Source organism: Protopterus annectens, chromosome 2.part0 (genome assembly GCF_019279795.1).
Source record: "Protopterus annectens isolate FY-2018-M chromosome 2.part0, PAN1.0, whole genome shotgun sequence".
NCBI classification, from domain to species: Eukaryota; Metazoa; Chordata; order Ceratodontiformes; family Protopteridae; genus Protopterus; species Protopterus annectens.
In genome coordinates, this window is record NC_056728.1 from 1,745,838,655 (window position 1) to 1,745,861,847 (window position 23,193).

The 23,193-nt window shown below is 41.2% G+C and overlaps 1 protein-coding gene across 1 annotated transcript in view; it reads right to left on the reverse strand.

The window, feature by feature from the left end:
• LOC122793600 (cytidine deaminase-like) overlaps nucleotides 1–23,193 on the reverse strand; it is a 204,381-nt gene that overhangs the window by 37,507 nt on the left and 143,681 nt on the right. The window contains exon 3 of the mRNA XM_044061772.1: nucleotides 21,336–21,393. Within this exon, the coding sequence (XP_043917707.1) occupies nucleotides 21,336–21,393 (58 nt within the window). The remainder of the gene's footprint in view (nucleotides 1–21,335; nucleotides 21,394–23,193) is intronic.

Below are 23,193 nucleotides of genomic sequence, written 5' to 3' on the forward strand. Positions count from 1 at the left end.
AGTCCCTCTCCACCAAAGGCAAGCGTCCTGTCTGGTGGACCTCAGCCATAAACAAATTGTATAACAAAAGAAGGAAGCTACTGCACGACAGAGCAAAATCCCATAAAGGGAAGACATCTCTGATCAACACTAGCAGAAAACTACATTCTCTCATAAAAACATCCAAGGCCAACTTTGAGAGAAAAATCGCTAAGGACACTAAAGATAACCACAAAGCCTTCTTCAGCTATGTTAGAAACCTGGGAAACCCTTAGATATGCTCAGAGTTAGTTCACAACAACAAAAAATACACTGAACCCACAGATATTGCCAACATTCTGGCTGACAGGTTCAGTGCAAATTTCTCCCCTCCCTCACCCCCAAAAGAAGAAATACTTATCCCAGCTGAATGTAATCTCCCTGTCATCTCAGATGTCCAGGTGAGAGCCGCCCTCAGCAAAGCTAAAAACACAGCATCAACGGGACCTGACGGTATCCCGGGTTGCGTGCTACGTGAACTCCAAGAGGAGCTAAACCCGCACATAGAAAAGCTATTTAACCTTAGCCTTACTACAGGATATGTACCTGAACACTGGCGTACAGCAACAGTGGTCCCACTCCACAAAGGGGGTACCTCTACAGACCCTGGGAACTACCACCCCATACGCTTAACCAGCCTGGTCTGCAAAGCTATGGAAAGAATCATTATGGAACTCATAAACAGAGACATTGGGGACCTACAGACACGTGACCCCACCCAGTTCGGCTTTGTAAAGGGCAGATCCTGCCTTTTGAACCTGGTTGACTTTTTCGAAACAGTCACTAGAGCCATTGATGAGGGCAAAGCAGTCCATACAGCCTACCTGGACTTGGCTAAGGCCTTCGACACAATACCCCACTCAGGCATCATAGATAAGCTCAACATCTTAAATGTAAACCCTTATGTCACTAGATGGGTTGCAAACTGGCTAAAGGACAGAACCCATAAAGTTAAAATCGCTGGAGCAATGTCAGACTCAAAGCCAGTCACAAGTGGTGTCCCACAGGGATCTGTCCTGGGACCCCTCTTGTTCGGCATTTATTTCTCAGATGTTAAAGCAAACATGGGAGGGTTGTGGCTGACAAAATTCGCAGACGACTGCAAACTAGGCGCCATAGTCGATACACCAGCGGACACATACATCCTACAAAAAGGCCTCACAGAAACGGACAACTGGTGCCGGAGTCATGGCCTTAAACTAAATGCCAAAAAATGTATAGTCATCCCCTTTGGGAAAAACAAGGTACCCACAAATTATCACATAAACAGCAACCCACTGAGTACGGAAAAAGTAATCAGAGACCTAGGGACCCAAGTCGACAGCGACCTCTCATTTGACACCCACGTTGCCAAAGTGGTTAGGAAACCATTCTACCTTGCACACCTTATCATGAAGGGATTCACATCCAGATCCAAGGATGTCATTGTACCCCTATACTCCTCCCTCATCAGACCCATGATTGAGTACAATGCCCCATTTGGTATGTACCTCACCCAGCATTTGCAACCGCTGGAGAGACCACAAAAGTACCTCACCAAGAGGATCAAGGGTCTCCAACATATGCCTTATTCTGCCAGACTAAAGAAACTCCAGCTCTATTCAGTAGCATACCGCCTGCTCAGAGGTGATCTCTGCCTGACATACAAGGCCATGTCCAATCAGGAACTGATGGACATGCTCCACCTCAAAAAATCCAAATCCATCAGAACCACGAGAGCTAAAGACTTAAACCTCGGCACAAGTATGAATAGGACATGCTGGAGGGATAGATTCATAACCCAGAGGCTTCCCATGTTCTGAAACAAGATCCCAGTTCATGTTAGGCAGAGCCCCTAAATGACTCTCTTCAAGAGAAATCTTGATGAGTGGATGGGAGATTGTAAGTTTACCCCAGGGGTCACATCTGTGTCACTACTAGACAGGGGCACAGTAAACTAATTCTATTATATAAGGGGACATTCATTGTGTCACTACTAGACAGAGGCACAGTATTCTAAATCTATTATGTGCATTTTGTACCCTTTTATGGGGTGGCGAAAGCCACATCACTATGGCTAGGCTTACAAATGCCCCAGGGCAGATAGCCTAGTACTAAACTATGAAACTATGAAACTATAAAAACATTTGCATGTAGAACAGATATCAATATACACTAATCCTTCTGTGGTGCAGGAATGTCTGCCTTTAGCTGTACATAAAAAGTTTTGTTAAAAAAAATAAGTACTTCAAGGTAGAATAAATCTACATGAAGAACAATTGTTACAGGGAAAATTCCTAATTTAGTTTCAATGCTGTTTTTCTTAAAGTCATTGGGCAAATTTTCTAAAACTTGTTTGAAATTTTTTGTCTTCTTATGTATGAACTTAGGTCTATCCCCGATAATTTTGGATAATTCTTGGTTGCCAAGTATTATCTTCCAGTTATTGTGAATAATGTGCTTTATCTCCTTGCTCTGTACACTAATGGAGACAGGAAAGGCACAGCCATAATCCTGGTCCACTACAACTTTTTTACAGGCAAAACCGTATTTAATAATTGGAAATTTTTTTTATACCTGTGTTGATTAACTTCATTAGCTATACTGTGAAACTTACGATTGGCCTATCCTCTTTCCTCAAATAACCTTATAACTTTATTGGTCTCCTCAATAAATAAACTGGCATCACTGGCTATCCTACTAAGTCTGACAACCTGTCTCCTGAAAACATTCAGTTTCATATACGTGGGGTGGTAACTATTGAAATGTAAATAACTGTTGGTAAAAGTGTCTTTCCTGTAAATGTTACTGGAAAAACTATTTTCTGTGGTGTTGATCTCCACCTTTACATCCAAAAAATGTACTGCATTACCTACCTCCCCTACCGCGAAGTTAAGCCATGGAATGCTGCTATTAATTTCTGTACAAAGACAGTTACTTTAACTTTCATAGGGGCAATGTGCTATCTAGCACCATCAAAGTGCAATGCCTTACCATAATCATTATTTTTTACTTTCCTCACAAACACACATCAGGCGCGTATACAGGTGGCTGCCTTTGGGGTTAGGTGTGAGTAGGCATACTATGTACATGTATGTCAGCAGTAACTTGAAATACATGACTGTGGCAATTTGAGCCACTGCTTTCATCCCACTCTAACACCAGACTGATGCACAGGCAGTGATTGACTTTTTGGGGCATTAGGGAGGTATGCAGTATTCCTAGATAGTACATGTGTATCCTCACAAGATATGGTTTGTTAGTTTATTGTGAGCTACTTTGTCAGCTTTGAACATTAAGCCTTGGGCACAACTTATGTCTTCCTTGAAAGAAAAAAAAAAATAAGACTGAAATTCTTTTATTACTCATGATTTTTGTTTAGACCACCATTTGGATTAAAAGATTTGGAAAATGCTCTAAAATGCAGCCCATGGCATCTATAACCTTTGGACCCTGACTTAATTATTTCCTAAATAGTTATTACTGTGCTGTCTTGGTCAGGAAAGGTGTGTTGAAAGGATGCAAGGAAAACTAAAACTAAGCAGCAGCACTGAATTTTTTCCTTAATCATAATTTCTGTTTGTCATCTTTGGATGAAACGGTTGGGTAAAAAGAAAATGAAACTTTAAAATGCACTTCAGTGCATAATGAAAGTTATGGCTATTTGAAAAAGCTGAAGAGTAAGGAAAAATGTGAGAAAAGGATTTAAAAAAGTAATTTGCATGTTATGGCGAGCTGAAGATGGAGGGAAACAGGGGGGAGGACTGGAGAGAGAGTGTGTTTGTGTGTGTGTGTGTGTGTGTGTGTGTGTGTGTGTGTGTGTGTGTGTGTGTGGCAAAGGAGGGAGTGAAACATTAGGCAGTGCCTAGGGCACCATTTCACCTAAATCCAACCATGTACATGACTTGTAATGTGGCATTGTTACAACTAAATAGCAGTAACTGTAAGTATCCCTTCGTGAGATGGGCTAACATAGTGTGGTACACAAGCCTGTTGTAATGTAAGAGCATTGCAGCTTACAGGTCAGTCTGTGTGCAGCATGAACTAAAAGGTTGCTTAAGAGGGGTGGCAATGACAGGGTGTTACAGACCGGAAGAGCCTAGGGGGCCCCCAATGTGACATTTGCTGGGGCCCCCCAAAATGATATCACCGGCCCTGGCTATAATTTTTATATTTTATTCATTTATTAGCAGCTGGATGGGCTGTCCAGTGGACCCTTTTCCTACCTTCTCACATGTTTACTCTTGTTTGCTCTGAGATACAGCTACTGTACATAGAGAACTTCTTCAGCTTGTGAAATCTCTTTTTATCCATGCTATGCAGAGAGTCGAATGAAGATCCTTGTATCACTGAGAAAAGGCATCATTTTCCTCCCAGTCCTTACTCTAGTGCTACTTGAAAATACAATAATGGAATCTGACAACTACTGACCACAAACACTAACACTTGAAAAGCTCTGTCTAGTATCATCCAGTGTATTCTGTTGTCTAATAAATTATTCAAGCTATCACCCTAGGGCACATTCTACTATATTTTTATTACTGGTTCATAGGTTCATAGGTGTGTACTAAGCTATTCGCCCTGAAGCCTTTGCAAGCCTAACCCATAGGACTACCCTGGCAGCGTGCCACTCGATCTTAGTTTCCACTGCCTGTGTCGAGTAGAGCCACTGGAGTGATCCCCAGGGTGAATTTTCTATTTCTCATCCACTCATCAAGATTTCTCTTGAAGACGGCCAGTGAGGCGCTCCGCTTGACATGTATGGGAAGTCTATTCCATAGCATGGGCAGTCTCTGGGTTATGAACCTGTCCCTCCAACTTGTTCTGTTGATTGTGGTAATGAGGTTGAGGTCTCTGGAGTGTGTAGTGCGGAGGGATTAGGATTTCTTTAGATGCAGCATTTCTAACAGAGCTGGGTCAGACATGGCTTTGTAAATCAAGCAGAGATCACCTTTAAGTAGGCGATATGAGACAGACAATAGTTGGAGTTTTTTTAATCTGTCCATATAGGACACGTGTTTAAGGCCTAGGATCCTCTTTGTGAGGTACTTTTGCCGCCTCTCCAATTGTTGCAGGTGTCTAGTGAGGTACATGCCAAATGGGGTTGCCGCCTCTCCAGCTGTTGCAGGTGTCTAGTGAGGTACATGCCAAATGGGGCATTGCACTCAATGACTGGCCTAATGAGGGAAGAGTAGAGAGAGACAATGACCTCTTTTCTTCCTGGATGCAAAACCCTTAGTAATGAGATGTGCCACATAGAAGGACTTTCTGACCACAGTGGCAATGTGGTGATCAAAAGAGAGGTTGCTGTCAACCTGTGTTCCCAGATCTCTTATGATGCCTTCTGTGTTCAGTGGACTACCATCAATGTGGTAATTCATGGGAATCGGGTTTTTCCCAAAGGGGATGACAACACATTTTTTGCATTGAGCTTAATGACATGGTTCTGGTACCAGTCGTTGGTCTCAGTGAGGCCTTTCTGTAGGGTGTCAATATCACTTGGGGAGTTAATTATGGCTCCCAACTTGCAATCGTCTGCAAACTTTGTCAGCCAGACTCCATTCATGTTGGCCTGGACTTCAGAGAAGTAGATACCAAATAGGAGAGGACCCAGGACCGAACCCTGTGGGACTCCACTCGTGACTAGTAGGCAGTGTGACTTGGAGTCAGCTACTTTGACACTGTGGGTTCTATCTGTGAGCCAGTTTGCAACCCACCTAGTGATATAGGGATTGATGCCTAGCTTAGTGCGTTTTTCTATGATTTCTGAGTGGGGAAAGGTAAAAAGGCCTTGGCCAGATCAAGGTAGGCTGTATGAACCACCTTGCCTTCATCCACAGCTCTGGTGACTGACTCAAAGAAGTTGACCAAGTTGATCAGGCAATATCTACCCTTCACAAAACCAAACTGTGTGGGATCCAGAGCTTGGAAATTCCCTATATCCTTGTTTATTAGGTCTATGATGATGCATTCCATAGTTTTACATATCAGACTTGTCAGGGTAATGGGGTGACAGTTCCCAGGGTCTGTAGTCACTCCTCCTTTGTGGAGAGGGATGACTGTAGCAGTGCGCCATTCAGAAGGGACAAAGCCTGAGGTGAGGCTGTGACTGAACAGGTCACACAGGTGAGGTGCCAGTTCACTCTGTAGTTCATGTAGAGCACAGACAGGGATATTGTCAGGTCCTATAGAAGCTGTATTCTTGGCTTTGGAAAGTAGTGTTTTAACCTGTGCGTCAGTAATACTGTGTGCCTGGCAATCTACTGGTATTGTGATTGGTCCTTTGGGGGGGGGGGTAAAGTTGGCATTGAATACGTCTGCCAGTATACTGGCAATATCTGTTGGCTTGGTATAGGCGGCGCCATTCTGCAACAGCTCCGGGCAAATCTGGGTATTGCCATGGAGATTCTTTACATAATTATAGAAGGCCTTGTGGTTGTCTTTACTATCTGCTGCAATTCTGTTTTCATAGCTAGCTTTAGAGGATTTGATGAGGGATCTCAACTTTTTGTTGAGGCTGACAAGGGAGTTTTTCCAGTCTTGGGACTTCACCTTGTTTCACATCAGTTTACTCCTTCTGTTGTAGAGTTTATTTATGGCAGGGGACCACCACACTGGCTTCCTTTTTTTGGAAGAGAGCATCTTAGTTCTTTTGGGTATGGTGAGATCCATGCATTTGTGTACATGTTTGTACAGGGCATTAGTGTATGATCTGGTGGTCATGCAGCTGTTCTCCAACTGCATGGGTGCCGTGAAGTTAACCAACTCTGTTTTTAGGATCACAAAGTTAGCTTTGGAGAAGTTTTTCATGGTGGTTACCTTTGCGGGAGTGGCTGTGGGTGGGAGGGATGTGGATTTCCAAGGTGATTGGTTTGTGGTCGGATCTAACCAAGGAGGAGTTGACTATTGTTATAAAGCAATGGTCACCCATGTTAGTAATGACCAGGTCAAGGATGTTGCTACCTCTAGTGGGGTAAGAACGAGCTGGTCCAGGGCATTGGAATTAATGAATTCCAGGAAATGTTGGGCAAGTGTATTGGTATATGAGTAGTTTTTCCAGTTAATGGTGGGATAGTTGAAGTCGCCCAGTATGAGAGTATTAGGTTGGACCCTAATATTCTGCAGGGTGCTTAGGAACATGGAGTGTGAGTTTTGGGTCATGATTGGCGGCCTATAGCACTCTACGACCTGAATCACCGTCTTACCCAATGTTATCTGCACCTGAAGTATCTCTGATGTGTTATGTTGAGCTACCTGTCTGGAGGTGTGCACATCCTTAATGAATATGGAAACACTACCGCATTTGGAGCTTCAGTCCAAGTTCTGGGGCCGAAAGGTGTGAAATGAGTTACAGCCTGGAAGTGCAGGGGTGCTTTCTGCTGCTTTGAACCAGGTCTCTGTTACAGCACAAATGTTGATGTTCTCCATTTTAAGGAGTGCTTCAAGAGAGTGCATTTTGAGATTAAGACTTCTTGCATTGAGCAGCATGACCCTCAGATTGCATTTGTTTGTAGCTGTTATGGTTCACAGGTTCATAGGTAGGTACCAGGCTATTGGCCCAAGGGCATATGTAAGCCAAGCCAACAAGGTTCCCTGGCTTACACCACCCAAGAAAGTTATTTTCCTGTGCCGCTGTCAAGCAGGGACACAGAAGTGATCCCGGGGGTGTATTTCCTATTTCCCATCCACTCATCAAGATTTTTCTTGAAGAGTGCTAAGGAAGAACTTTGCTTGACATACATGGGTAGCCTGTTCCAGAGTATGGCAAAGTCTCTGGGACAGGAATCTATCCCTCCAGCATTTCCTGTTTATTGTGGTGATAGGATTTAGGTCCCTAGAGCATGTAGCTCGGAGGGATTGGGATTTCTTTAGGTGTAGCCATGTCCAACAGCTCTGGGTTTGACATAGCTTTATATGTTAGGCAGAGATCACCTCGGAGTAGGCGATATGCTACAGAGTAAACCTAGAGTTTTTTGAGGCGGTCAGTGTAGGGCATTTGTTTGAGGCCAGTAATCCCCTTTTGTGAGGTACTTTTGTGGCCTTTCCAGCTGCTGCAGATGTCTTGTGAGGTACATTCCAAAAGGGGTGTTGTACTCTATAATGGGTCTAATGAGTGTCGAGTAGAGGGGAACAATGGCCTCGTTTTTCCTTGATGAGAACCCTTTTGTGATGAGGTGTGCCACGTAGAAGGACTTCCTGACTACTGTGGAAATATGACTATCAAAGGAGAGACTACTGTCCATCTGGGTCCCAAGGTCTCCTATCACACATTCGGTGTTAAGCAGATTGCTGACTATGTGGTAGTTCATGGGTACATAGTTTTTACCAAAGGGGATGACACTGCACTTTTTGGCACTGAGCTTGAGGCCATGGCTCTGACACCAGGCATCTGTCTCAGCGAGGCCCTTCTGTAGGATGTCCACATCACTTGGGGACTTGACTATGGCTCCTAGTTTGCAGTCATCTGCGAACTTCATTAGCCAGAGGCCTTCTGTGTTAGCCTGTACTTCAGAGAAATAGATACCAAACAGGAGGGGTCCCAGGACAGAACCCTGTGGTACTCCACTTGTCACTGCTTTGAGGTCAGATTTGGAGTCTGCAACTTTTACAAAGTGGGTTCTGTCAGTGAGCCAGTTGGCAACCCATTTTGTGACGTAGGGATTTATACCTAGTTTAGTGAGTTTAGCTATAATTTCAGAATGGGGGATGGTGCTGAAAGCCTTGGCGAGGTCAAGATAGGCTGTGTGAACCACCTTACCCTCATCTACGGCTTTGGTGACTGCCTCAAAGAAGTCAATCAGGTTCAGGAGGCATGATCTACCTTTCACAAACCAGAACTGGGTGGGATCCAGAGTTTGGAGGTTTCCAATGTCTTTGTTTATGAGTTCCATGATGATACGTTTCATGGCCTTGCAGACCAGGCTCGTCAGGCTAATAGGTCGATAGTTCCTGGGATCAGTGGTGGCTCCCCCTTTGTGGAGTGGGATAACTGTTGCTGTGCGCCATTCAGTGGGCACAAAGCCTGATGCGAGGCTATTATTGAACATGGTGCTTAAGTGGGGAGCCAGTTCGTTCTGAAGTTCGTGTAAAACGCAGGCTGGGATGTTGTCCGGTCCCATGGATGCTGTGTTTTTGGCTTTAGAGAGTGCAGCTTTTACCTGCATAGTTGTGATTACAGGGACTCTGCATTCTTCCTGTATAGATATGGGCCCTTTAGGGGGTGGGGGGCTAAAGTTAGCACTGAACCTATCTGCCAGGATGTTGGCAATATCAGTTGGTTCTGTAATTTTTGTGCCTTTGTGCTGTAACTCAGAGCAGATCTGGGTGTTGCCATTGAGATTCTTGACATAGCTACAGAATGCTTTGTGGTTGTCCTTAGAATTAGTGGCAATTTTGTTTCATAGCTAGCTTTGGAGGATCTTATAAGGGATCTCAGCTTATTACTGAGGCTGACCAGGGAGCTCCTCCACTCATGGGATTTTACTTTCTTTTGCAACAGTTTCTTCCTTCAGTTGTATACTTTGTTTATGGCAGGGGACCATCAGATTGGCTTCCTTTTTTTGGAGGATAGCGTCTTGGTTCTGTTTGGGATAGCATGATCCATGCACTCGTGTAAGTGCTTATAGAGTGCATTTGTGTTAAGATTCAGCAGTTGTAACTGTACTGTCCATGTGCATGGGTGTCATGAAGTTCACCACTTCTGTCTTAAGAAGCATGAAGTTGGCTTTGGAGAAATGTTTTACCGTGGTTTCCTTAATGGGGGGTGGGGGTGGGATGTGGATATCAAGGGTGATTAGCTTATGGTCGGATCGGACCAACGAGGAGTTCACTTCAGGTGTGGAACACCGGTCGCTCATGTTGGTAATGACTAGGTCTAGGATATTGTTGCCTCTGGTGGGGGTGTGGATAAGTTGATCCAGGGCATTGGAGTTTATGAATTCCAGAAAGTGTTGAGCTAAGGAGTTGGTACACAAGTAGTTTTCCCAGTTAATGGTAGGGTAGTTTAAATCGCCCATTATTATGGTGTTTGGTTGAACCCTAATATTTTCCAGTACATCAAGAAAAGAGGAGTGGGAATCCTGTGGCATGGTGGGGGATCTGTAGCAAGCTACAATTTAGATTGCAGTTTTGCCCAGAGTTAGTTGCACTTGGATAACCTCGGATGCATTATGCTGAGCAACTAGCCCGGAGGTGTGGATATACTTAATGAATATGGACACACCTCTGCCTTTGGTGTTTCGGTCCAGGCTACATGGCCGAAAAGTGTGGTATGAGTTATAGCCTGGTAGTGCAGGAGTGTTCTCTGGAGACTTGAACCAGGTCTCAGTCACTGCACAGATATTGATGTTCTCCATTTTAAGGAGTGCCTCGAGTGAGTGCATTTTCAGATTTAGAATTCTAGCATTGAGTAGCATTACCCTCAGTTTTTGCTTGCCTGTTCCTGTTACGGTGGTTATTTGGTCTTTGGAACACCGTCTAAAAAAGGCACTATAGGGGTGGCAAGAGCCTTGGCTAGTATCCAGAAGCCCATGGACGACAGATGCTGGCCATCTCTGACAAAGCATCGAGGTGTGTCAATCATATCATCCCAGGCAGACAGATACTGGATCCCCTTAGAACGACACCAGAAACTAAGCCAATTGTTGAAATTAATCATTTTCTGCTTGTACTGTGGCACGTAAAACTCAACTACCAATCATTAGCGGACCGGAGTTCCGCTGTGGCGACCCCTAACCGGAAAAAGCTGAAAAGACACAACAACTGTGGTATCATTCTGGGTGATGGTAGGAGGCTGCTCAGGTCTAGGGTCATACCCGCCTGGACTACATAATCCGAGAGCTCCTCCATGCCTCTTTTCATGTAGTCCAGGGAGGTGCGTCTCAGGTCATTCACACCAACATGTACAATGACAGAGTCATATTTGTACCTGTTGTTGAGGGACCTGAGTGAATGCGTTATGTGACAGATCCTGGCACCTGACAGGCAGCTGACTGTTACTTTCTCCTTATTCAACCTAGTGAGTGGGACATCAGTGTGCCTCACTATTAAGTCACCTATGGCTTGTGTGTTGGGCATGCTGTTTTGCCTTAGGAGCTTTGGTTGAGTGGCACACTGTTTAGGAGAGTTATGTGTCTTGTGATTAGTGTTGTGTTGTGCTGGTCGAGTGCATTTCTGCCTTGGAGGTTTCTGCTGTTTGGGTAGATTTTTATTGAGAGCCTCCGCGAAGGTGGGTGTGTGGGTTGTGTTTTTATGTGAAGGCAGTGCTGGTGTGTGTTCTGGAGGGCTATGTGTTCCATGTGGTGTGGTGCAAGTGTTGACCTTTTCCTCTTGACCAGCTATTCTGGTCTTGGATGGAGAGTGCGTGGCTTCCAAATTGGATATATAAGTGCATCTCTCACAAGTCTGAGTGTTGGGAGGTAAGAGGAGAGGGTTGTCAGTGTACATGAGGCAGTTGCTACATGGTCTCAGGATGCCCAAGCTCACCAGGTTAATAGGAGAAAGTACAGGGAACTGACCTTTAGACATGCCTGGAGGGGTGGGCATTAATAATAACTAGTGGAGCTGTTTCCTTATAGAACGTTTAGTGCTGGTAGAACTTTTGTGTGCTACAATAATTGCTACAAGAAGTTTGGTAAAGTGCTAGACTAATAAGCTAGTAAAAGTGCAGGAAAGGAGAGAACTATCAGATCTACGGGAAATTTCGAAGAGCAGACCTTTTGGCACCACTCAGAAGCTTACAAACAGCTCTGGATACGGCAAATCTGTATCTGGTCTATACTAGTTCCAGGAAAGGGAGGAAACAGTTTTTTTTTTTAAGTAGAAAGTGAAGAGAGAATTCAGAGATATTAAATCAAAAGTGTAGAAGGTAATTGAGAACAAACACTTATTTTTTCCCCACAATCACAGCAGGCAGTAGGCCAGCCTCTCTGCAGCTTAGAACAGCTTCAGCAAACAGGTATATCTGACTTAAAACACTGGCTATTAAAGGTAGAGGACAGAAACCTATCCAATCAACAATACAGTTTTGCAGGAATGCCCCTGGCTAGATTAAACAGGTCCTGTTCACTCTCTCACTGAGAAACATATTTAGACCTCTAGACAAAAGATTTCACTGCAAACTGAGGGTAACAGCAACAGAAATTCAGCTCTATCACACAACAAAAAGGACAGTAAAAACAGTTGTAGAGATTACAGAGATATTAAATCAAAAGTGCACAAGTTAATTGATAATAAACACTTATATTTTCCCAATATCACAGTAGGCAGTAGGTCAGTCTCTCTGCAGCTTAGAACCGCTTCAGCAAACAGGTATCTTGTAAAAAACATTTTGATTGGTTCTAAATTAAAAAAACACAAATCATGTTCACTGTCCCTCCTTGATCTGCTGCTTTCCCTTTTCCAGTCTGATTATTCCATGTGACCCTTTACTCTGAAATCATACATCCAGTCCTTGCTGGAATCCATGCCTTCATAAGGGAGTCAAAAGTTTTCTTCATCATAGAGAACATCCAGTCACAGCTTTATTCCCGTCCACTCGTCCAAGGCAGGATTAAACCAGCCACACACCTTTCTATCGAATATAACAAACTCTGACATCACTGCACATAGGTTCATAGGTTGGTACTAGACTATCTGCCCTAGGGCCTATACAAGCCTAGCCATTACAATTCCCTGGCTATTACATCATGGAGATTTATTAAGTAATCTTGAAGAAAGGAAGTCTCGCATAGCTGGATGCAGATAGTTTTAACTGGGCTGCAATAAAGAGGGAAAAAACTATCTTACACTTGTTGAAGGTTTACCAGTGGAAAAGTGAAGCAAACAAAGAAAAAAACCTCTGGTATTCCACCACAGCAAAAATCCACCACGATAGAGTCCTGTGTCAAACAGCAAGCAAATTTAATGAAAAAAGTAAAAACAGCATTATAATTCCATAGTGCTAAAACGATAAGCGCTTTCAGCTGTTTAGCCTTCTTCAGATCATTATCTTTTGGTAGCAATGCTTAATATTTATACTAAAACTAACCAATAAGGTTTAAAATCAATTGACTTCTAAATCAATCATGTCAATTCATTCTTAGTCTTTATTAGAATATCTAGTAATCTTTCTTTGCACTACTAAGTAGCCAATAGCTATAATTTAAAATTGGCACCAAAAATATGCTAATATACTGTGTTGGCCCATCCTACTTCAGCTATATGCTAATATGCACTTCTCAGCCTAGTTTTTTACTGGCTATAAGTGCCGAATGTATCATTCTCATAGATTTAGTTTTGCATAGCTTCCCTGTTTCCACTTTGCTGCCATCCAGTGGCCAAAGTGTAATACTAGCTTTTTAAAAGTTTTTCAGAAGCATTTGTTTCCATTATTGCATGGCTTCCCTGTTTCCACTTTGCTGCCATCCAGTGGGCAAAGTGCAATATTAGCTTTTTAAAAGTTTGTCAAAAACATTTGTTTTATTTTTCTTTGTTTATCATATATAAACTTACTATAATTAACTTCAACTAACAGGTCGCCTTTCTGGCATTTTATATAAAATCTTCTTTTACAGTTATCTATTTCTCCAGATATACGAAACAATTTTTATCCATGGCTACCAAACTATTAAAATATTACTGACACAGCCAAAAGCATGGTCACTATGTCAACTCTACTTCCGTCAGCACAGAAATGCATAACTGCACATTACAATTTTATATCCTTTTACTACATAAATAGAGAGGCCATTATTCACTAAATAATCTCTAGGTATATAAATATATGGAATGACGTCCCTATTCACTGCCTTGATAGAAAAAAATATCCAAATACCCTGTTGTGGAACTATCACTATTATGAAACGAGAACATGCACACATCCTTAGTGAAAAGCAATATTCAGATCTAAAGTACTTTCCATATCAGAATTAATAAATATTTATGTAATAACTGAATATTATTATGCTTAATAAACTTATTAATATGCTTGTTGTTTTGTATTTGACGAACCTAACAAAACTAGAATATATACATTGTTATTATGTCATAATGTCAGCTAAAAGGAAAAAATATATAAATATTGAATTGATGTAAATAAACATGAGTAAATTATGAGTCTAGTGATTCTGAGTGGTAATAGTATTCCTTCTAGTTTTTAATATAGGCTTCAATGGAACTATAGTGTTTAGTCCAGGGGGACGATTTGCTCTCATATTAGTTATCCAAGATATTTCATGTAGTTCAATTTGATTATGGACATCTCCTCCTCTATTGGTCTGGATAACAGTTTCAATTGCTTTAAAAAGGAAGGAATGAGTCGGATGTTGTGTTATATGAACTGCTAGTGCATTGTTTGATTCCTTTTGTCGTATATCTCTTAAGTGTCGTAGTATACGCTCTTTAAGCTTCTGATCTGTCTTGCCTATGTAAAAAGCATTGCATTGACGGCAAGTGGCCAAATACACTAGCTGTGCTGTGGTGCAATCAGCAAATACAAGTATAAGTAAATATTTCACAGACAGAACTAAGCCATGAAGCTATGACCTTACTAAATAAGGGTCTGACCTTTATACCATCACTGACATCTGATTTGAATGAATTTATAACAGACATTAGACTTTTTTGTAGAAACATCTCGTTGAAATGCTTTTTTGGTCAAAACAACACCTACGAACCCTCTCTCAGAAAGCGAAGTACTTTCATTCTAGTAAATCCTCCATTGGTTGAGCTCTTTTCAAGATTATGTGAAGAAGAGATCTTTGAAACTAGGAACTCTACTAATAAAAAGAAATGTACATTTTATAACATGACAGCCAAAGAAAATGAAGCTTTAAAACAACTTAGACATTCAGATAAATTAGTTACAAAACCAGCGGACAAAGGAGGATGCATAGTCATAATGGAAGCTGAGTGGTACAAGAACAAAATGACAACAATGATGGAAGACCAACACACATATAAAAAACTGAATAAGAAGGATGTTTCAACAAAAATTACACTCTTTCGTAGTATTTTATATGAACTTTTAATGGAAAGACGTATTACTCAAGAACAATATGAATTTTTTGATACACCTCATCCCTTATACTCCAGTATAAGTGGAATACCCAACATTCATAGACTTACATGATCCTCCTTTACGACCCATTGTCTCTGGTAGAGAATGGATAACGGAACCGCTATCTATGTTTATAGAAAATGAGTTGAAAAAGGCATTACCGTTTGCAAAGAAAGTTCTGAAAGACACTGGTCAATTTTTGAGTGATTTTTTCGAACAAACTAAACACCTGACAGTGTTTGAAAATCTTATATTGCTAATCATGGACATTACCAGCTTGTTCACAGTTATTCCTACTGACTATTGTTTGCATGCTATTAATACTTTCCTAAGAAGACACAATATAGCAGCAGATCCAATATGTGCTCTGCTAGAACTTGTTCTAGAAAACACCTTTATCTATTGAGAAGACTTCTATTTACAAACATGGGGAGTAGCCATGGGTATGCCATGTGCTAATAGTTATTCAAACTTGGTATTAGCAGAATGGGAGCAAGAAACCATCTTCTCGGAAAATAATATATGGCTCCCACATCAACTGTACTATGGTCGTTTTGTTGATGATGTCTTTATCATATGGCAAGGAAAGATGGAAGAGCTGAATAGCTACGTCGATTACATTAATGGAAGTACTGATTTCCTTATATTCAAAGCAAGTTCATCATATCAAGAAATAGAATTTTTTGGATGTAAAAGTCTACCTAGATTCTAAGGAAGGCATAAATGCAAGCATCCATAGGAAAGACACCTGGAGAAACCATTATTTACATAAACAAAGTATGCACCCTGGACATATTTTTAAAAACATCTATGAAAATCAAGTTCTACAGGCATTTAGATTATGCACTAAAGATGAGGAATTCGTTGAAGAACAATACAAAGTACGGAGATACCTTAAGGAAAGGTCCTACTCAGATAAAAATTTAAGACTCAAACAAAATTTTCAGGAAATAAGGAAAGGCAGAGGCCAACCTTATTTCTCCAAGAAGAACACTTCTTCACAGCAAGCCATTGTTTTTGATAACCATATTCCACAGTTGAATTGTCTGTTAACTTATAGTTCAGACAATAAACAGTTATGTGATATAATAAGAAAACATTGGTCAATATTAACAATGGATGAGAAAATTAAACATATAGTAGGAGAGCAACCGAGATTTCAGTATAAAAACAAGAAAAATTTGAAAAGACTCATATGCAATAGAGATGGTACCCCCACACAAAATATACGTTCAGACAGAAGGGGTACTTTTAAATGTAGTAGATGCAAAGCCTGCCCTTACATTGACAGTTCAAATGTCTTTGTCTCCACTTATGGAAATAAACAATATCACTTCAATGTATAGGCTGATTGCACCACAGCACATCCAGTGTATTTGACCACTTGCCATCAATGCAATGCTTTTTACATAGGCAAGACAGATCAGAAGCTTAAAGATCGTATACTACGACACTTAAGAGATATATGACAAAAGCAACCAAACAATGCACTAGCAGTGCATATAACACAACATCCGATTAATTCCTTCCTTTTTAAAGCAATTGAAACTGTTATCCATACCAATAGAGGAGGAGATGTCCATAATCGAACCGAACTACGTGAAATATCTTGGATAACTAATATGAGAGCAAATCGTCCCCCTGGACTAAACACTATAGTTCCATTGAAACCTATATTAAAAACTAGAAGGAATACTATTACCACTCAGAATCCCTAGACTTATAATTTACTCATGTTTATTTAGATCAAATCAATATTTATATATTTTTTCCTTTTAGCTAACATTATGACATAATAATGTATATATTCTAGTTTTGTTAGGTTCATCAAATACAAAACAACAAGCATATTAACAAGTTTAATAAGCATAATAATATTCAGTTATTACATAAATATTTATTAATTCTGATATGGAAAGTACTTTAGATCTGAATATGAATTTTCACTAAGGATGTGTGCATGTTCTCGTTTCATAATAGTGATAATTCCACAACAGGTATATTTGGACATTGTTTTCTATCAAGGCAGTGAATAGGGACGTCATTCCATATATTTAAATATCTAGAGATTATTTAGTGAATAATGGACTCTCTGTTTATGTAGTAAAAGAACTAAAATTGTAATGTGCAGTTATGCATTTCTGTGCTGACGGAAGTAGAGTTGACATAGCGACCATGCTTTTGGCTGTGTCAGTAATATTTTAATAGTTTGGTAGCCATGGATAAGAATTGTTTCGTATATCTGGAGAAATAGATAACTGTAAAAGAAGATTTTACATAAAATGCCAGAAAGGCGACCTGTTATTTGAAGTTAATTATAGTAAGTTTATATATGATAAGCAAAGAAAAATAAAACAAATGTTTTTGACAAACTTTTAAAAAGCTAATATTACACTTTGGCCACTGGATGGCAGCAAAGTGGAAACAGGGAAGCCATGCAATAATGGAAACAAAAGCTTCTGAAAAACTTTTAAAAAGTTAGTATTACACTTTGGCCACTGGATGGCAGCAAAGTGGAAACAGGGAAGCTATGCAAAACTAAATCTATTGGAATGATACATTCGGCACTTATAGCCAGTAAATAAATAGACAGAGAAGTGCATATTGGCATATAGCTGAAGTAGGATGGGCCAACACAGTACATCAGCATACTTTTGGCGCCAATTTTAAATCATAGCTATTGGCTACTTAGTAGTGCAAAGAAAGATTACTGGATATTCTAATAAAGACTAAGAATGAATTGACATGATTGGTTTAGAAGTCAATTGATTTTAAACCTTATTGGTTAGTTTTTAGTAAAAATATTAAGCATTGCTACCAAAAGATAATGATCTGAAGAAGGCTAAACAGCCGAAAGCGCTTATCGTTTTAGCACTATGGAATTTTAATGCTGTTTTTACTTTTTTCATTAAATTTGCTCTCTGTTTGACACAGGACTCTATCGTGGTGGATTTTTGCTGTGGAGGAATACCAGAGGTTTTTTCTTCTTGGGCTGCAATAAAAAGGTGTGTGGCCCACTAAGATTAAATTACAGTTTTCAGGCTCCATGTAGCTACCATTGTCTTGAATGGCACTCATATCTACCATCTACATGCTCATAGTACCACTACTCATACACATAGCATGCATCAGACACGCAAGTCTACATACGTGGAGGTTCTCTTGAAAAAAATTACAAAACACCAGAGACCTCCAAACACAAAACTGCTGCAACTAACACAGTCCCTACAGCACCCATGACACATAGCAACACCAATGTCTCACTCACCAAGCCAGTAAGGCATAACACTCAAAAACATTTTTTCTTGTCACTGGAGACTCAATAGTGAGACACACAGATGTCCAACTCACTAGGGTGTACAAAGCGAAAGTCATGGTCAGCTGCCTGGCCAGTGCCAGAATTTGTCAGATCACGCATGCACTCAGGTCTCTCAGCAACAAGTACTGTTATGACTCTGTCATAGTTCATGTTAGTGTGAATGACCTGAGACGTACTTCACTGGACTATATGAAGAGAGACATGGTTGAGCACTCTGAGTATGTGTCCCAAGCAGGTATGTCTCTACCCTTGAGCAACATACTATCTCACCATCAACTGGGAAACCTATGGTAGCCCTAACTTGCTAGTGCAAAAGTTCCTTGACACTGTTAATTCAAATGCCCTTGAACAAACTGTCCATACCCTGACAAGGGGAATAAACATTTTGGATCTGGTTCTCGCCAACATGTCAAACAGATGCACTGTTGCAACTGCTGGACCTTCATTAGTTAAAACTGACCACAAACCATTCACCTTTGAGCTGGCACTAACACCAGAACTCACAAAGGGTGAAATCAGACTAAAAATCTTCAACAAGGCAAACTATACCCTCTTAGCTGAAGGTATAAATGCATTCCAAGTCCCACCCCAAGCTGGAAGTGGTAACTAAGTCAAAGTTTACACTAAAACCTTGCACAATCACTTGCGTAAGTGTATAAACTTGGCCGTACCAGAAAGAATCAAAGCCACAGCCCCAAGTAAAAACAAGCTGACATGGTGGACATCCCGCATCAACAAACTTTACAATAAATGCAAAAAGTTACTGTCCAAGAAGATAAAGGCAAGGCCTCAACAATGAAAAAAGCACCCTCCTCTGCCTCAACAGGTGAATAAGACAACTTGTCAAATCTTCCAAGGGCTCCTTTGAAAGAAACTTAGCAAGTACAGCCAAGGATAACCATAAGGGCTTTTACAGCTATGTACGTAATCTAAAGGGTAGGACCCAAGCATGTGCAGAACAAGTGGCCAACGTTATCACACACACTGACCCCACAGAGATAGCAAACCTGCTAGTGAATAGGTTTCATGAACATTTCACTCCTTTATCCCCTCCTAACTTACAACAAACCTTCCCCCACCCTACATATCTGAAGAGCAGGTCTTCAAAGTTTTGTCCACGGCAAAAAACACAGCCTCTATGGGACCAGACAACATCCCAGGCTGTCTTCTAAACAGGCTAAAACATGAACTAGCATCACCACTAATTACCCTTTTCAGTCATAGCCTAACCACAGGTTTTGTTCCTGCAGAATGGAGAATAGCAACAGTTATTCCCCTCCACAAAGGTGGCCTAGCAAAAGACCCAGGGAATTACAGACCCATAAGCCTGACCAGCCATGGAAGGTATCATTACGGATATCATAAATAAAAGCATAGGTGACCTCCAAACCCTGGATCCTGCCAGTCTGGCTTTGTGAAGGGCAGATCACATCTGTTAAATCTAGTGGATTTCTTTGAAAATGTGACCAAGGCCACTGACGAGGGCAAATCTGTGCACACAGCATACCTTGACCTGGCAAAAGCTTTCAACACAATCCCACATTCAGGCATTACTGATAAAATTGGCAAACCGAATGTAAACCCCTTTGTTGTGAGATGGGAGGCTAACTGGCTCACAAACCGGCCACACATGATCAAAGTGGGTGGCTCAACATCAACTAGCAGACCTGTTACCAGTGGGGTGCTACAGGGGTCAGTACTGTTTGGTATATACTTCTCAGATGTTCAGGTCAAAACTAAGGAGTTGTGGCTGACCAAGTCTGCAGACGACTGCAAACTAGGTGCAATCATTGAATGTCAGTATACTCCAGGAAGGTCTCACGCAGATCAACAACTGGCATATTAGTCACAGTCTCAAATTGAATACAAAGAAATGCATCATCATTCCCTTCGGCACATACAATGTCCCCTCACACTATCAAATCAACATCAGTACCATAAGTACCCATGAAGTGGTAAGGGGTCTGGGATCACAAGTTGACTGCAACCTTAACTTCGACCACCATGTGCCTACTGTAGTAAGGAAAGCTTTCTACATAGCATACTTGATTAGTAAAGTCATCGCTTTGAGAGCAAAAGAAGTTATAACTCCCCTATACTTGGCACTTATCTGGCCTATAGTTGAGTATAACGCCTCATTTGGCATGTACTGTACTAATCACCTGCAGCAATTAGAGAGACCTCAGAGGTTTTTAACAAAGAAGATCAAGGGGCTCCAGCATGTGCCTTACACAGACTGAATAAAGTCCCTGTCACTATACACCATATCATATAGACTTCTTAGGGGTGACTTATGCCTGGCCTACAGGGCAATTCAAGACCCAAACCTAATGAACTTGCTGAATATCTGTACATCAAACGGGACTAGGACTACCCATTCCAGGGACCTAAATATGGTGTGCGACTTAAATAGGACATGCTGGATGGACAGATTTATCTCTCAGCGACTGCCGCGTCTAGAACAGGCTACTAATTCATGTGAAACAGAGCACCTCTATGACACTGTTCAAGAGAAACTTGAAACAGTGGATGAGGCACCGTAAATTCTTACCAGGGATAGAGCCCACCACCCTCCTGGACATGGACAGTCATCACTAAATGCAATCTTAGTTATTGACTAGCATTTCTATGGTATTACATTGGGATGAAACGGTTAGGCTTAAAATGACCTCTAGGTTGATAGCCTAGTAATCTCCTATGATGTTATGATCCTATGATCTTGAAATCCAAATGTTAACTCTATAATAACTTCTGATCTGCTTCAAGTAGAGTTGGTAGTGTTCCTTGCTTTTTCTTCAGATCTTTTGAGAATTCTGACTGAGTCATATTGCATTGGACTGGACCCCATTTCTTTCAAAACTGTTTTCTAAAGTACTGATATCTAAAACATTGCTACCATATGCCTCCAAAATATTTTCCTGACTGCATTTGATTCAGGTCGGCTCTTCAGTAATGAACATATACTCCAGTATAACTACTTACCTCTCTCATTGTCTGTCTGCAGGAGCCGCAAGGTGATATAAACTGTCCTTCTGAATCACTGTAAAATTAGGCACAAAGGCATACACAAGTTATCATCTGTGTCAGTTTGCTAAAACAGTGAAATAAAAGTATCAGTTTACAAAATACTCCTAAATTAATTCCGTCAACCTGCCACAAAATGTGTTTGTTAAATGAGCAATGAAACAACTGTAGAGCATGTATACAGTGTAGGTTTACTAATATATCTAGGGAATCTGGTGTCTGGGCAACAGATCTGTTATCCCACCTCTCAAAACTACAAAAATACACTGCATGTGTAAGCACGTAAGAAACATAACTGTGCAGAAGTTAACATGTAAATTTAATTCATTTCATATAAGAATTTCACTTATCTCCAAAATGAGAATAGGGACCTCTGGTTAACTAAGTTTGCAGACGACTGCAAACTTTTAGTTATGTACTTACCATAACTTTAGATGTTTGGGATCCATCTCGCCTACATTCTGTACTGATGGGTTCCGACTCGGCACGCTATACTATAGAGCGAAGTCTCTAATTGGCTGAGCTATTCTACATCCCAGGATGCACCACTACTACTTCCCCAGATCTTGTTTGTCCGCACACATGCACACACACATAGACAGTTGAAATAACATTGCCAGGTGTTTCAAGATGAAATGGCTAAACTGAACCGTTCGGTCTCTTCTGATCTCCAAGGCAGGGGGAAGGAGGGTGGGTTATTAGGAATGTAGGCGAGATGGATCCCAAACATCTAAAGTTATGGTAAGTACATAACTAAAAGATGTTATGTGATCCTATCTCGCCTACATTCTGTACTGATGGGACAGCGTCCCTAGCACCTGATTCCTGGGTGGCTCACTGGAAAACACTCCTGAGAACTGTGGAACCGAAGGAAGCTCGCCCCCGAGATGCCACATCCAATTTGTAATGAGAAATGAAGGTGTGAGGAGAAGACCAGGCAGCCGCAGCACAAATGTCACTAATGGCAAGCTTGGAATGAAAGGCTGTCGAAGTAGCCATAGCCCTTGTAGAATGAGCTTTCACAGAGGTTGTAAGCTCTCTATTAGAAAGAAGGTAAGTATGACTGATACAGTCCCTGATCCATTTGGCAATAGTGACCTTCGTGATGGCTTTGCCCAATTTATTGTCCGAAAAGGACACAAACAACTGATCAGTTTTCCGTGTTTGGTGCGTCCTATCTAAATAGAAACGCAATTGCCTGTGAACATCCAATGAGTGGAAGATGTATTCCGCTCTGTCTGAGTAGTTTGGGAAGAAAACTGGGAGTTCCAATGACTGTTGAAGACAAAAACTAGAAAAAACTTTGGGAACAAAGGATGGATTAGGCCTGAGGGATACTCTATCCTTGTGAAAAACCAGGTACGGTGGTTTGACAGATAGGGCTTGAAGTTCCGAAACTCTTCTGGCTGATGTAATTGCCACCAAAAAAGCAGTCTTCCAAGAAAGAAATTTCAAGTCACAAGTTGCTGCCGGTTCGAAGGGGGAAGAGGTCAAAGCACCCAATACGAAATTAAGATCCCACGTTGGAGCGGGATGAGAAATCGGAGGTCGTAGCAGCCCAGCACCTTTCATGAAGGCTTTACACAACTTACTGCTCATCAAAGGTGGGTCTATACTTTCATGAAAATTAGAAATAGCTGCCAATTGAACCTTGATGGTAGAGACCGAAGAACCTTTATTGAATAAAGAAGCTAAAAACTTCAAAACTTCTGACACCGGGGCAGTAATGGGATCTAATCCCTGGAGTTGGGCCCAAATGGCGAATCTCTTCCATTTGCTGTTATACATTTCTTTAGTCGAATTCTTGTGAGCCGAG